The sequence below is a fragment of the Schistocerca gregaria genome, chromosome 7 (assembly GCF_023897955.1).
Source record: "Schistocerca gregaria isolate iqSchGreg1 chromosome 7, iqSchGreg1.2, whole genome shotgun sequence".
Taxonomy (NCBI): domain Eukaryota; kingdom Metazoa; phylum Arthropoda; class Insecta; order Orthoptera; family Acrididae; genus Schistocerca; species Schistocerca gregaria.
This window is the reverse complement of record NC_064926.1, coordinates 514671734-514686486: the sequence shown is the minus strand read 5'-3', so window position 1 is coordinate 514686486 and position 14753 is coordinate 514671734. Positions and strand designations below refer to the sequence as shown.

The 14753-nt window shown below is 43.8% G+C and overlaps 1 protein-coding gene across 1 annotated transcript in view; it reads left to right on the top strand.

Annotated features, from left to right (window-relative positions):
* LOC126281634 (uncharacterized) overlaps window positions 1-14753 on the top strand; it is a 57936-nt gene that overhangs the window by 14494 nt on the left and 28689 nt on the right. The window contains exons 2-3 of the mRNA XM_049980764.1: window positions 6906-7016; window positions 13298-13434. Coding sequence (XP_049836721.1) covers window positions 6906-7016; window positions 13298-13434 — 248 coding nt within the window. The remainder of the gene's footprint in view (window positions 1-6905; window positions 7017-13297; window positions 13435-14753) is intronic.

Sequence of the window (14753 nt, the reverse complement as noted above, 5' to 3'; positions counted from 1 at the left end):
GTGATCAACGGCATGAGGATTCAAAAAATAATGAAAGTACTGCATTAAAACATATAATATGCACCCACAGGAAAAGTCGCCTGTAGCTGAAAGAACGTTCATGACGACCGCTGAAATAGCAAAAGATACGAGATTAGCCCCCATTCAGGGACAAATCTAATATGGGGAGATGAGCAATACAAAAGTTTGAAACACCACCTTAACAGCAAAATTTTACCAGTCGGAACGTGGAGCGCCTGACGTCTGCATGTGGTAGGCAAGCTAAAAACTCTGAAAAGGGAAACGCAAAGATTCAGTATATAAATATTAGGAGTCATTGAAACGAAACGGGAAGATGGGTTCAATGTCAGATAAATAAAGTTAACGGTAACAAAATATTACGTAAAGAGAGAAGGATTTACGTATATGGTGTGTGGAAAAACAGATACGATTTTGATCCTGCTGCTTTTATGAATCAAGACACAAAGGAATTAATGACATTTAGCTGTTACTGGACACTGATTTACATCGATAGTGAAGTTGAAAATTGACTGGGATTGGAACCCAGCTTTCCTGCTAACTAGGCAGAAGCTCTCACCGCTAAGTGATGCAGACACAGTGGTCACCTGCACGATCTTAGTACGCTGCTGTCAGATCCAAATTCTCAATTTATCAACAGACTGCTGACGTACGTAGTGTCCCTGCCCATTATCCTCCAGTAGCGGTGCTCTGATTCCCGTAAGAATTCGAACGTGATGTGTATCTGCACTAAACGGAACATTGGACAGCAATGCCTTAAGTATAAGAGTGGTGTCTGGTCTTTCGGAGATGTCAGCCGATCACTGTGTCCGCCTGGCTTATTGGTCAGAGCATCTGCTTAGTTAGCAGGAAACACGGGTTCAAACCCCATTCCTAACTAAGTTTCAACTTCCCCATTGATTTAAATTTATGCCCACTAACAGCTAAATGCTTTTAATTCCTTTTTGTCTTAATTCATAATGGCAGAAGGGTCAAAATGGTGTCTGTTCTTTCGGGTATATCCCAAACAATAGACATCACATGTACAATTAAAGTGAAACTGGACAATGATTCCTTCAGTGCAGATGCACATCATGCTCGAACTCTTAGAGGGAATCGGCGAAACGCTACGGGACGATCATGGGTAGGAACACTACCTACGTCAGTACAGTGTGTTGATGAGTCGACAATTTGTGTTTGACGGAAGGCGTGCTACGGTAGTCCGTAGTTGTGCTGACCACTGTGTCCGCATGGTTTAATGGAAGCAAGAGACCCGGGTTGGAATCGCAAAGCAGCACAAATTATCAACTTTCCCATTGATGTAAATCAATGCACCCTAGCAGCCAAATTTCATTAATTCTTTTGTGTTTAGAGAATGATTTGCTAAAACAAAGAAGGTGGGAGTCAGCTACTGTGATCAGGTCAGTGATAGGATCACTCTCATCGTAATCAACAGCAAACTAATGATAACAACAATAAGTTCCGGTAGACATGCAGTGTTCACAACCAAAACATGAATAGATAAAGTATATGACCAGATTGGGTGGATAGCTTAGAAAGTAAGGGCAAATGTTCGTCTAATACTTATTGGGGACCTGCACGTCAGAGTAGGGGATGGAACAAAAGATACATTACCGGAGAATACCTGTCAGTTTTAGGAATGAGAGAAGAGAAAGACTTCTTGACCTCTGGAACAGCTATCAGAAAAAAATATTTCTTCCCTGCATAGGGAGGCATAGTGATAATCTTCAAGAATGTCTGCGAAGATGATGTGGAGACAATAAGGTTAGCGTCGTGAAATCGAACATCAGTTACGGTAAAACATCTCGAGTGTTGATATGTCGAGATTAAGTTGGATAACAGAAGTTCACTTTTAGGCTTTCAAAGATATGTAATTGAGAAGAAACCGTAAACAGAGTTGAATTGTTGTTGTTGTTGTGGTCTTCAGTCCTGACACTGGTTTGATGCAGCTCTCCATGCTACTCTATCCTGAGCAAGCTTCTTCATCTCCCAGGACCTACTGCAACCTACATCCTTCTAAATCTGCTTAGTGTATCCATTTGTTGGTCTCCCTCTACGATTTTTACCCTCACGCTGCATTCCAATACTAAATTGTGATCCCTTGATGCCTCAGAACATGTCCTACCAACCGATCCGTTCTTCTGGTCAAGTTGTGCCACAAACTTCACTTCTCCCCAATCCTATTCAATACTTCCTCATTAGTTATGTGATCTACCCATCTAATCTTCAGCATTCTTCTGTAGCACCACATTTCAAAAGCTTCTATTCTCTTCTTGTCCAAACTATTTATCGTCCATGTTTCACTTCAATATTTGGCTACACTCCATACAAATACTTTCAGAAATGACTTGCTGACACTTAAATTTATACTCGATGTTAACAAATTTCTCTTCTTCAGAAACGCTTTCCATGCCATTGGCAGTCTACATTTTATATCCTCTCTACTTCAACCATCATCAGTTATTTTGCTGCCCAAATAGAAAAACTCCTTTACTACTTTAAGTGTCTCATTTCCTAATCTAATTCCCTCAGCATCACCCGACTTAATTCGACTACATTCCATTATCCTCGTTTTACTTTTGTTGATGTTCATCTTATATCCTCTTTTCAAGACACTGTCTATTTCCTTCAACTGCCCATCCAAGTTCTTTGCTGTTTCTGACAGAATTACAATGTCATCGGCGAACCTCAAAGTTTTTATTTCTTCTCCATGGATTTTAATACCTACTCCGAATTTTTCTTTTGTTTCCTTCACTGCTTGCTCAATACACAGATTGAATAACATAGGGGAGAGACTACAACCCTGTCTCACTACCTTCCCAAACACTGCTTCCCTTTCATGTACCTCGACTCTTATAACTGCCATTTGGTTTCTGTACGAATTGTAAATAGCCTTTCGCTCCCTGTATTTTACCCCTGCCACCTTCAGAATTTGAAAGAGAGTATTCCAGTCAACACTGTGAAAAGCTTTCTTTAGTCTGCAATTACTAGAAATGTAGGTTTGCCCTTCCTTAATCTAGCTTCTAAGATGCGTCGTAGGGTCAGTATTGCCTCACGTGTTCCAACATTTCTCCGGAATCCAAACTGATCTTCACCGAGGTCGGCGTCTACTAGTTTTTCCATTCGTTCGTAAAGAATTCGCGTTAGTATTTTTCAGCTGTGACTTATTAAACTGATACATCGGTAATTTTCACATCTGTCAACACCTGCATTCTTTGGGGTTGGAATTATTATATTCTTCTTGAAGTCTGAGGGTATTTCGTCTGTCTCATACATCTTGCTCACCAGATGGTAGAGTTTTGTCAGGACTGGCTCTCCCAAGGTCGTCAGTAGTTCCAGTGGAATGTTGTCCACTCCGGGGGTCTTGTTTCGACTCAGGTCTTTCAGTGCTCTGTCAAACTCTTCACGCAGTATCGTATCTCCCATTTCATCTTCATCTACATCCCCTTCTATTTCCATAATATTGTCCTCAAGTACATCGCCGTTGTATAGACCATCTATATACTCCTTCCACCTTTCTGCTTTCCCTTGTTTGCTTAGAACTGGGTTTCCATCTGAGCTCTTGATATTCATACAAGTGGTTCTCTTTTCTCCAAAGGACTCTTTAATTTTCCTGTAGGCTGCATCAATCTTACCCCTAGTGAGATAAGCCTCTTCGTCCTTACATTTGTCCTCTAGCCATCCCTGCTTAGCCAGCTTGCACTTCCTGTCGATCACATTTTTGAGAAGTTGCATTCCTTTTTGCCTGCTTCATTTACTGCATTTTTATATTTTCTCCTTTCATCAATTAAATTTAATATTTCTTCTGTTGCCCAAGGATTTCTACTAGCATTCGTCTTTTTACCTACTTGATCCTCTGCTGCCTTCACTACTTCATCCCTCAGAGCTACCCATTCTTCTTCTACTTTATTTCTTTCCCCCATTCCTGTCAATTGCTCCCTTATGCTCTCCCTGAAACTCTGTACAACCTCTGGTTTAGTCAGTTTACCCAGGTCCCATCTCCTTAAATTCCCACCATTTTGTAGTTTCTTCAGTTTTAATCTACAGGTCATAACCAATAGATTGTGGTCAGAGTCCACATCTTCCCTGGAAATGTCTTACAGTTTAAAACCTGGTTCCTAAATCTCTGTCGTACAATTGTATAACCTATCTGAAAACTGTCAGTATCTCCAGGCTTCTTCCATGTATACAGCCTTCTTTTATGATTGCTGAACCAAGTGTTAGCTATGATTAAGTTGTGCTCTGTGAAAAATTCTACCAGGGGGCTTCCTATTTCGTTTCTTTGCCCCAGTCCATATTCAGCTACTACGTTTCCTTCTCTCCCTTTTCCTACTACCAAATTCCAGTCACCCATGACTATTAAATTTTCGTCACCCTTCACTATCTGAATAATTTCTTTTATTTGATCGTACATTTCTTCAATTTCTTCGTCATCTGCAGAGCTAGTTGGCATATAAACTTGTACTACAGAAGTGGTGTGGGCTTCGTATCTATCTTTGCCACAGTAATGCGTTCACTATGCTGTTTGTAGTAGCTTACCCGCATTCCTATTTTCCTGTTCATTATTAAGCCTACTCCTGCATTACACCTATTTGATTTTGTGTTTATAACCCTGTAGTCACCTGACCAGAAGTCTTGTTCCTCCTGCCACCGAACTTCACTAATTCCCACTATATCTAACTTTAACCTATCCATTTCCCTTTTTAAATTTTCTAACCTACCTGCCCAATTAAAGGATCTGACATTCCACGCTCCGATCCGTAGAACGCCAGTTTTCTTTCTCCTGATAACGACATCCTCTTGAGTAGTCCAATCCCGGAGATCCGAATGGGGGACTATTTTACCTCCGGAATATTTTACCCAAGAGGACGCTATCATCATCTAATTATACAATAAAGCTGCATGCCCTCGGGAAGAATTACGTCCGTAGTTTCCCCTTGCTTTCAGCCGTTCGCAGTACCAGCACAGCAAGGCTGTTTTGGTTATTGTTACAAGGCCAGATCAGTCAACCATCCAGACAGTTGCCCATGCAACTACTGAAAAGGCTGCTGCCCCTCTTCAGGAACCACGCGTTTGTATGGCCTCTCAACAGATACCCCTCCGGTGTGGTTGCACCTACGGTACGGCTATCTGTATCGCTGAGGCACGGAAGCCTCCCCACCAACGGCAAGGTCCATGGTTCATGGGGGGAGGTAGAGCTGAATATCCAGATATTTTTTTAGAGCTGAATATCCAGTAAATATCATCGAGACAGGTGCGTTGAAGATGATCGCCACACCAGCTTTGCGCAGCTCAGTGAGTGAGCCATAGCTGAGCGTTTTATGTGTACAGGCCATTCTGTGGATTATTATGGCACGGAAATTTTGGCCTCGAAGATATTCCACTGGTATTAAATCAAAGAATTGGTGGAAATACGATTGTGGTTAGATTTCATTAATCGCAATGGCGACTTTCAGCTGGATAATGTGTGGGGCCCTTTGATGTCTCTCAGAAAGAAACCTTTTACGGCTAATGCACTGCTAACGACATCTCATTTTATTAATTTGTCATCTGAACTTTATAACCTCACGGACCCGCATTCCTGCAGAGATGGCGCATGCTGTATCATCATTATGCCCATCTTCTCTCGGTTATGGGTTCACTGAGCTGTCCGTAGAAGCTTATCCGCATCCCTATTTTCTCTATCACAATTAGACCTATTCCTGCGTTATCGCTAGTTCATTTTGCGCTTGTACCCTGTCCTCAACTTGAACAGGCGACCTGTTCCTCCTGCCTCCGAACATCACTAACTCCCACTTTACACAATTTCAACCTGTCCATTTCCCTTTTTTAACTTCATAGCCTACCTACTTCATTAAATAATCTAAACTTCGTAGCAGCGACCCATGGAATGCCAGTTTTGATTTTCCTGACGACGTGCCCCTTAGTAGTCGTCACGAAGATATTTTGTTTGTCGCTGTGTCCCATTAAGCTGTTAATATTACAAGTCGTTCTCAGTACCTGTTCCATTCCTTCTCAGTCCCTGTGAAAATCCTTCTCAGTACAGGAACAGCAGTAATGACTGGTAAAATAAGATGTTTCTTTTTACATTAATCTTCTGGTCTCTTATGTAGATGTTACGTATGTAGGGAGCTAAAACAGATTGGGAAGTCCACTTTCCTTTTGATCGGCACCTCTACGCATGCTGATATGGCGCCTCTAGCCTAGGGTAAGGTTGTTAAAAAGGTAAAAGATTCAACTGACGAAGTTTCCATAGCAGTTTCACTGTGTTACAGGTAGCAGACAGATCAACATGGAACTTGCATAGGGTAGCTGTTCCCATTTTGATACTCAATGTACTGATTTACGTTTCCCAAATTTCTGGATTGTAGATCTATAATCAGCTTGCTTCGGTTATTTTGATCATCAGACCACTTTCCTAGCTTCACAAATGCTACCGCTTACTCTCGTCTTCGAATTTTAGGGATATTTTCTGTTATGGAACAATTATTAGACCACAATATTAACGACTCAAGTGTCCGTAGCTAAAGTACTTCCTTTCAATGCTTTCAGTGGCATCTAATTAAGGAATTCGTTGGATTTAACGAGCTTTTGCAACTAGTGACAGAAGGACTGGCTGCTGACTAATGGCCAGCATTCTCCACTGTTGCCTCACTGCAGATACCGCTCATGATTCGCAGTTTTGTATCATGAATGTAGTCTCCTTCATTGCACCCTTATACCATGCCCCAGAGGCCCATAACTGTATTTGGAAGGAATGAATATTTGAAAAGTATGCTAACCTCCATTCAGCTTTATACATCTACTGGGATGCACCGCCCACTGAATCCTCTTTAAGATGGTTTCCTTCAGTAAGTGACCTTTTTTTTTCTTTTTCTTGTTTACAGATGTTTGTGCTGCTTCTCATGGTGGTGCCGTGTTTGGCAGAGAGTGTTTCCTCACACGAAGAGGGCTGTGTACTACCGCCTGCCTCCAAAGAAAACTTCTTCGTGACAACCGTAAGTTCTCGTGAAGAGGTTGTATATGACGTTACAAACTATGTATTCTGTGTTATTTTAAGGCGTTTTACCTTCCTATGCAACCAGTTTGATCGTCTTGCCTAATGCCTCTTGATTTAACACTGACATCTGTACAGATAAAAACTGAGTTGGTGAATGCCCTCCTGAGGGATATCGTGCCACATTCCATCCAACTGGTTCGTTAAATCGCCCAAATCCCGAGCTGGTTAGAGGGCCCTACCCATAATGCAACCGATGTTCCCAAAAGAGATCCGACGACGTTGGTGCCCAGACATGAAGACATGCAACAGAAACTTTCACCGTGGGCGGGTTGGCACTTGTTGACTTTTAAGCCCGGCGTAGCTTGCCATGAAGGGCAGCAAAATGGGACGCAGAGCTGTGCTGTAAGGGTGCCGTGGATGACAACCATTGAGTTCCTGCTACGAAATAAAATAGCACTCCTCGTCTAGAGTGCCATTTCATTTCATAGCAGGTAACCTTTGGTTGTGGGGCCGTGCAGAGGTATCCCACACCTATCTAGACCCGACTTCGACCTGGAATCTCACTGACTGCAATAAAAGTGTCTTCAGTATGTGTCCTACTGCGGAACGAGCCCCGGTGAGCAGCGACCATGATTTCCAAACACTACATTTGCGAACCCAATTGAGAACATTTGGAGCATTACGGCCAGGACCCTCCAACCAACTCCGTATCTGAGGCGCCAAATGGATTTAATTTGTCACGATATCCATCAGGAAAACATGCAACAACTCCATCAGTCAACACCAAGGCGAACTGATGCTTGCATAAGGGACAGAGGTGGACCAACGCGTTATTAACTGCTCAAGTTTTGAAGCCCTTTCTCTTGAATTAATCATGCAACTTATCTGAAATTGTGATCATTTCTTTGTCTGCACATGTCCATTACATTTCATGTGCCGTGTGCCGTGTGCCGTGTGCCGATTTCCGTCCCATTCGGATGATGAGTCCTTTGTGGTGTGCCGTCTTTACTTTTTTTTTGAGTGCACAATACCCGTAAGTGTGTTAACGTACTCACAAATTGTGATCATTTCTTTGTCTGCACATGCCCATTACATTTCACGTGCCGTGTGCCGATCTGCGTCCCATTCGGATGATGAGTCCTTCGTGGTGTGCCGTCTTTACTTTTTTTTTTTAGTGCACAATACCGGTAAGTGGGTTAACGTACTCATAAAATACAGCTATTTCTGAAAGATTAATCTTACTTCAGAATGTTGTGTCTTCTCGATGAATAGAGAAACAAATTTCTGGTAAATATGAATTTGCAAATCGATGCTTGCTAATCGATACCTTCGTGCCAGTTTGTAACTTGCGGGTAATGTGACTACCTGTAAGAAATTCCGTAATGCACCTACCGTGATCGCTCATTGACTCTCCAATGTACACTCCTGGAAATTGAAATAAGAACACCGTGAATTCATTGTCCCAGGAAGGGGAAACTTCATTGACACATTCCTGGGGTCAGATACATCACATGATCACACTGACAGAACCACAGGCACATAGACACAGGCAACAGAGCATGCACAATGTCGGCACTAGTACAGTGTATATCCACATTTCGCAGCAATGCAGGCTGCTATTCTCCCATGGAGATGATCGTAGAGATGCTGGATGTAGTCCTGTGGAACGGTTTGCCATGCCATTTCCACCTGGCGCCTCAGTTGGACCAGCGTTCGTGCTGGACGTGCAGACCGCGTGAGACGACGCTTCATCCAGTCCCAAACATGCTCAATGGGGGACAGACCCAGAGATCTTGCTGGCCAGGGTAGTTGACTTACACCTTCTAGAGCACGTTGGGTGGCACGGGATACATGCGGACGTGCATTGTCCTGTTGGTACAGCAAGTTCCCTTGCCGGTCTAGGAATGGTAGAAAGATGGGTTCGATGACGGTTTGGATGTACCGTGCACTATTCAGTGTCCCCTCGACGATCACCAGAGGTGTACGGCCAGTGTAGGAGATCGCTCCCCACACCATGATGCCGGGTGTTGGCCCTGTGTGCCTCGGTCGTATGCAGTCCTGATTGTGGCGCTCACCTGCACGGCGCCAAACACGCATACGACCATCATTGGCACCAAGGCAGAAGCGACTCTCATCGCTGAAGACGACACGTCTCCATTCGTCGCTCCATTCACGCCTGTCGCGACACCACTGGAGGCGGGCTGCACGATGTTGGGGCGTTAGCGGAAGACGGCCTAACGGTGTGCGGGACCGTAGCCCAGCTTCATGGAGACGCTTGCGAATGGTCCTCGCCGATACCCCAGGAGCAACAGTGTCCCTAATTTGCTGGGAAGTGGCGGTGCGGTCCCCTACGGCACTGCGTAGGATCCTACGGGCTTGGCGTGCATCCGTGCGTCGCTGCGGTCCGGTCCCAGGTCGACGGGCACGTGCATCTTCCGCCGACCACTGGCGACATCGTCGATGTACTGTGGAGACTTCACGCCCCACGTGTTGAGCAATTCGGCGGTACGTCCACCCGGCCTCCCGCATGCCCACTATACAGCCTCGCTCAAAGTCCGTCAACTGCACATATGGTTCACGTCCACGCTGTCGCGGCATGCTACCAGTGTTAAAGACTGCGATGGAGCTCCGTATGCCACGGCAAACTGGCTGACACTGACGGCGGCGGTGCACAAATGCTGCGCAGCTAGCGCCATTCGACGGCCAACACCGCGGTTCCTGGTGTGTCCGCTGTGCCGTGCGTGTGATCATTGCTTGTACAGCCCTCTCGCAGTGTCCGGAGCAAGTATGGTGAGTCTGACACACCGGTGTCAATGTGTTCTTTTTTCCATTTCCAGGAGTGTAGATCGACTCTAGATTGCGATAATATATCAGAAAATGGCGTTATGCGTCGTCTGTATGAATTCATTTATAAATTTACCTCGTGACTTCCACCGAGAGTACAGCACAGTACCAAGGAGTGTACGGACCTCACGTTGCACCATTGGCCTCCTAGTTCGCCGCCAAATATTTTTAATTTATATTTATGAAACACATCGTCTATGCAAGTCCCCTTTCGGACAGCTTAGGTTGAACTTGACGCCGCACAGAGAGACCACGTAATGCAGTAGCTCCTGACTCGCTTACTGAAAGTAGGGACGAGCTTTACTGTCTTCAGGATACTTTTGGGTCCAGTAGAAGGCACATTAAACATTTGTGAAAGGTTAACGAAAACTCTTAACCTAAACGTAATTTAAAAAATTACCCTATTGTTGAATGTGCATGAGTATAAAAGGCACTGGTATCTGCCAAACCCATCGACAACGAGCAGACGTTACAGAAGCGTGTGACCAATGCAAGTGACGCAGTCCGAATGGATTCAGGTGTGTTTGAAAGAGTGGGTAATTCACTGCAAAGAAGGACTGAACACTGTGTCAGGGTGCATGGTAACCACACGTTGTACTGACTATAGTCTACTCCTACGTAACAGACTGATGCGAAGAGGGAACAGACCGGCCCTTATCTAAACAAGTTCTGGTTTCCTGACGTATGATTACAAATATTTTTTTTGGTGCTAGGAACAATGTGAAACTTGATGATTGTCTGCACCGTGAAAAAAGAATAATATCTAACAGGAAAACAGCTTAGATGTAATGCACCAGGAGTTTGTAGCTAACAACTCCCTCCCAAGTAAGGATAAGGAAGTCTTAGAAGTATATGCTTGGAATGACAGATCAACTTGCACGAATATCAGCCTGAGGAAATCAGACTTAAATAAATAGTACATTCTGAAGCAGTAAACGAAAGTGGAGGCAGTATTATAATGCAAAGTAATAGAAAAAATTGTAACAACTAAGAAATGTGGCTGGCACATACTCTAAAAACAAATTGCTAAAGCGGTAGAGAAAAAATTGGGATTGGCCAAGTAAAACAGGAAGGCATGCTGGCGTGAAAAGTGTGAAGAAGCAATTGGAAAAGTGAAACTTTTCAAAAACGAACACCTAGAACTATTCAGACCAAAACGGAAAGAAATATCGACAGCAATCTATAAAATCTAAAGAACAGTTGAAGAATTTCAACATACAGAAATACAAGAAAATTCCAACAAAAATATTAGAACCTACACACCAGTAAGCCAACCAAGAGTCATTTTCCTTACCATCTGCATATTTATCTCCCAAGCCTAACATTCAGTCTTACTGTCTCCAACCATTGAGACCTGAAAAATCTTCAGCCTGGCCCCATCCCAACTTAACTCCCGTACACAGCCAAGAAACGGATGATGAAAAATCCCACATCACCTGTGGTCTGAGAGAAAATTTCTAAAGTTTGTAGATCTGTAGATCTGCCAGCACATGTACATGCACATCTAGTTAAGTTCATAAAATGTGACTGTCTTCGCACCTGGATATCTGAAGACGGACGTTACTCCCAAACGTATCAAGTATCTAGTTTGAGTAATAAAGTCACTTGTCATGGGCTGTATGACTTTTGAAGCGACCTGTTGAGCTCCAGCTACATTATGTCGTGTCCCAGTTGCTGAGCAGTGTCATATATATATATGTCACAATGCAACCTGGCGGTACTTACGCCACGGCGGTGGATTCAGATGCAATCTCTTTCTCAGACGCTTTTGCGCAACGCTTTAGCGACAACATAACATATGTTATATTACTGAAGTTGCCTTTTCATTGGCTTTTCACTAGCAAAGTAGACAAAATCCATTGGCAAGAAATGTGTTTTTTCAATATCTGTTAGCTTTTGGGTTCATAGTGTTAAGTGTGAAAGTTATATGCGCTACTTCGTAGTACTATTTGTCGAATAACCTCCTTTTCAGTTCTTCAAATGCTAACGAAATTAATGGGAAGTTACATCTCACAATCCTCAACCTTCATAGACGAGGTACAAAGTGTGGTTATAAAATAACGGGACCAATGTTCTAAAGCATTTAATTTCTAAAACATACATATTTACTTATTGTTACCATGAACATTATCACTTACTCTATCCCTATAACGCTTCCTGTGAATTTTCAATTGGTGGAGACACCGCTGAAGGTCTTTCTCTTTGAGATCCTTGATGACGCGTACCGCTTTTTCTTTTACTGATTCAGCGGACTGAATTCTTGCTCCTTTTATTGCAGATTTGACCTTCAGGAGTAGACAAAACTCACATGGTGCTAGGTCATGGGAATAAGGTGGTTGATCTAACACTGGGATGCTGTACTTTGCTGGAAACGTCGTAACAGACAATGCGATATGAGCCAGTGCTTTGTTTCGATGCTGTTCGTCCACAACTGGGGCCACTTATTTGTTATTTTCTCACAGAGTTGAACAAGAACCTCAACGCTAGTAGTTTTGATTAATAGTTTGATCTTTAGGAACCCAGTGAAGATAAATGATTCTATGAATATCGAGAAAAACAGTCACCATCGCTTTGAATCTTGATTTGCTCTTTCCAGCTTTTTCGCTCTCGGTGAAGTTGGTCCCTCCCACTGCATTTATTGGTGCTTAGTTTATGGTTAATAAGTGAAAAATCAAGATTCGTCCCATGCTATCACTTTTCCAAGAAATTAAAATCATTTTAGAGGGTATCCAAAGAGTCAATAAAACATTTTCACGAGCTTCTTTTTGCTCGATCATGCGTATTTTCGGAATTAGTTTCGCATACTCTCCTAAAGTGTTAAAGTGGTTGTGTGAAATTTTTCTTTCGCATTATTTGTCAATCCCTACAGTTTCAGCAATGTATCGAATCAGTTTACCAGCTGCTTTGATGTTATATCCGTTTTTCATGTCGGAGGACGTACAGGGCGTGAGCTATCTCCAGCGTCTTCTCGGCCATCTTGGAAACGCTTGAACTGTTCAAATACTCGCGTGTGGTAAAGTCTTCTCAGCAAACATTTTTTTCAGTAAAGGACAGGTTTCAGTAATAGTTTTTCCATGTTTCATGTGAAATCGCGACAATTCGTTTCTCACTTGTTACACTTGTCACTTTTCCGGTGAAACAAAATATCCTTCACGCTTCACTGCTAATGATCGTTCATCTTTGGCGCATGCGTACTTACTCTGTGATAACACTAATCACGTTATGTTGTAGCCACAACTCGCATATGAGAACTTCGGAAACAATGATAAAGTAGAAAGTGACTGTATTTCGAAAGCGCTGTCACAGATTTTAATTCTAGAGGTAATGTTATAGGGTGTAGATTGTGATGTGGAGTCGTCCAGTTACTGCGCAGTGTGCGAAGCGTACCGTCGCCAGCGAACAGCACTGAACATATGCCGTGCTCTCGGTCCACAGGAGAGGAAGACGTGGTACCAGCAGTACCAGTACGACGTGCCCGGCCTGTTCGGCTGGGGCTGCGCCACGTACACGCAGTCTCCCAGGCCAAACCCCAAGGAGATGAACCTCGTCGGACACCTGAGCCAGGTGCCTCTGTAAGTCACACGTGCTTTACGCTAATCAGTAGATCAATCGTGGGACGGGACAGGTCCTTCTCGAATATTAATCTAACCAGAAATGACTGTGCTCAGCGAATAAAAGTGGAGGAACCCTGATCCGTCTACTTTGATGTCTCACTTTCATAAGTTTGATGAAAAAAAAAGAATCATTGATACTTGTCAGGATTAACTAAATATCATGCCCACAAACGCAGGCAAGGCTCATGATAAGTATTCACACATCCACCAAACTCAAAAGTTTCCCCTACCGAAGTACTTCACTAAACACACAGCTTGTGCATCCTTGCTGATATCTACTGGCTTAAAGGCTGACATTGCTCAGTGCACACACTTGCACATCAATCGACAACAGTTATTCGATTATTCGCACTAAACACGACACCATGCAAATGCTGAACGATACACTCGCAAATGTATATGCATAATTGATTAAGAGCGTATGAAAAATCAAGACAGATGTCAGGATTTGGGGAAGGACGTGTAACTGGGCTCAAAGAAGTCGGTTGGTGCAATCGTCTAATCGCTCGAAATCTAAATAGAAGCTACGCCACTATTCGACGATGTTCGCAGGAACGGTGACTCATGGCCGAACGCAGCATCAAGAAGGAAGTGGTCGACATAGATAACGCTGGAACATGAGGACTCAACAATCGTCAGAGACGCACTGTGAGCCCCGGATTCATCACTGTCATCAATCCGGTGAGCAACTGGTGCTTTAGTGAGCACAGGGCCCAATAATAGCGGTTCACAGAAAGGGGACTGAGTTCACTGCGCCCCTTACTCCGCATTCCATTGACCTATGTACACCAACAATCAGGTATGCGTTGCTGTCGGGCACGTTAGGCCTGGAATCTCATTGACTAGAATAGAATTCTCTTCAGAGACGAGTGCCGCTTTGAGCCCCCGATGGTCAGCGATGATGTGTCTGGGAACGCCCCGGACACCAGAGGCGTACCAACCTGACTCTGTCGGCCGTATGGCCCGACAACCAGCAGTGACAGTCTAGGGGGGGGTCATCTCCTTTAATTTTCCTTTGGTTGTCATCCGCAGCACCTTTACATAACAGCGCTACGTTGACGACATTCTACGCCCCGTTTGTTGCACTTCACGGCAAGCCACCCTGGGCTTATATCTCCGCAAGGTAAGGCAAGCCCGCACACAGGGAGTGTCTTCGTGCTTCCCAAACCCTACCTTGACCTGCAAGGTCGCCAGACTTCTCCCCAAATGAGAATGTTTGGGCAATAATGGGCGGGGACCTCCAACCAGCTAGGGATTTTAGAAAGTGTAACGCGCCC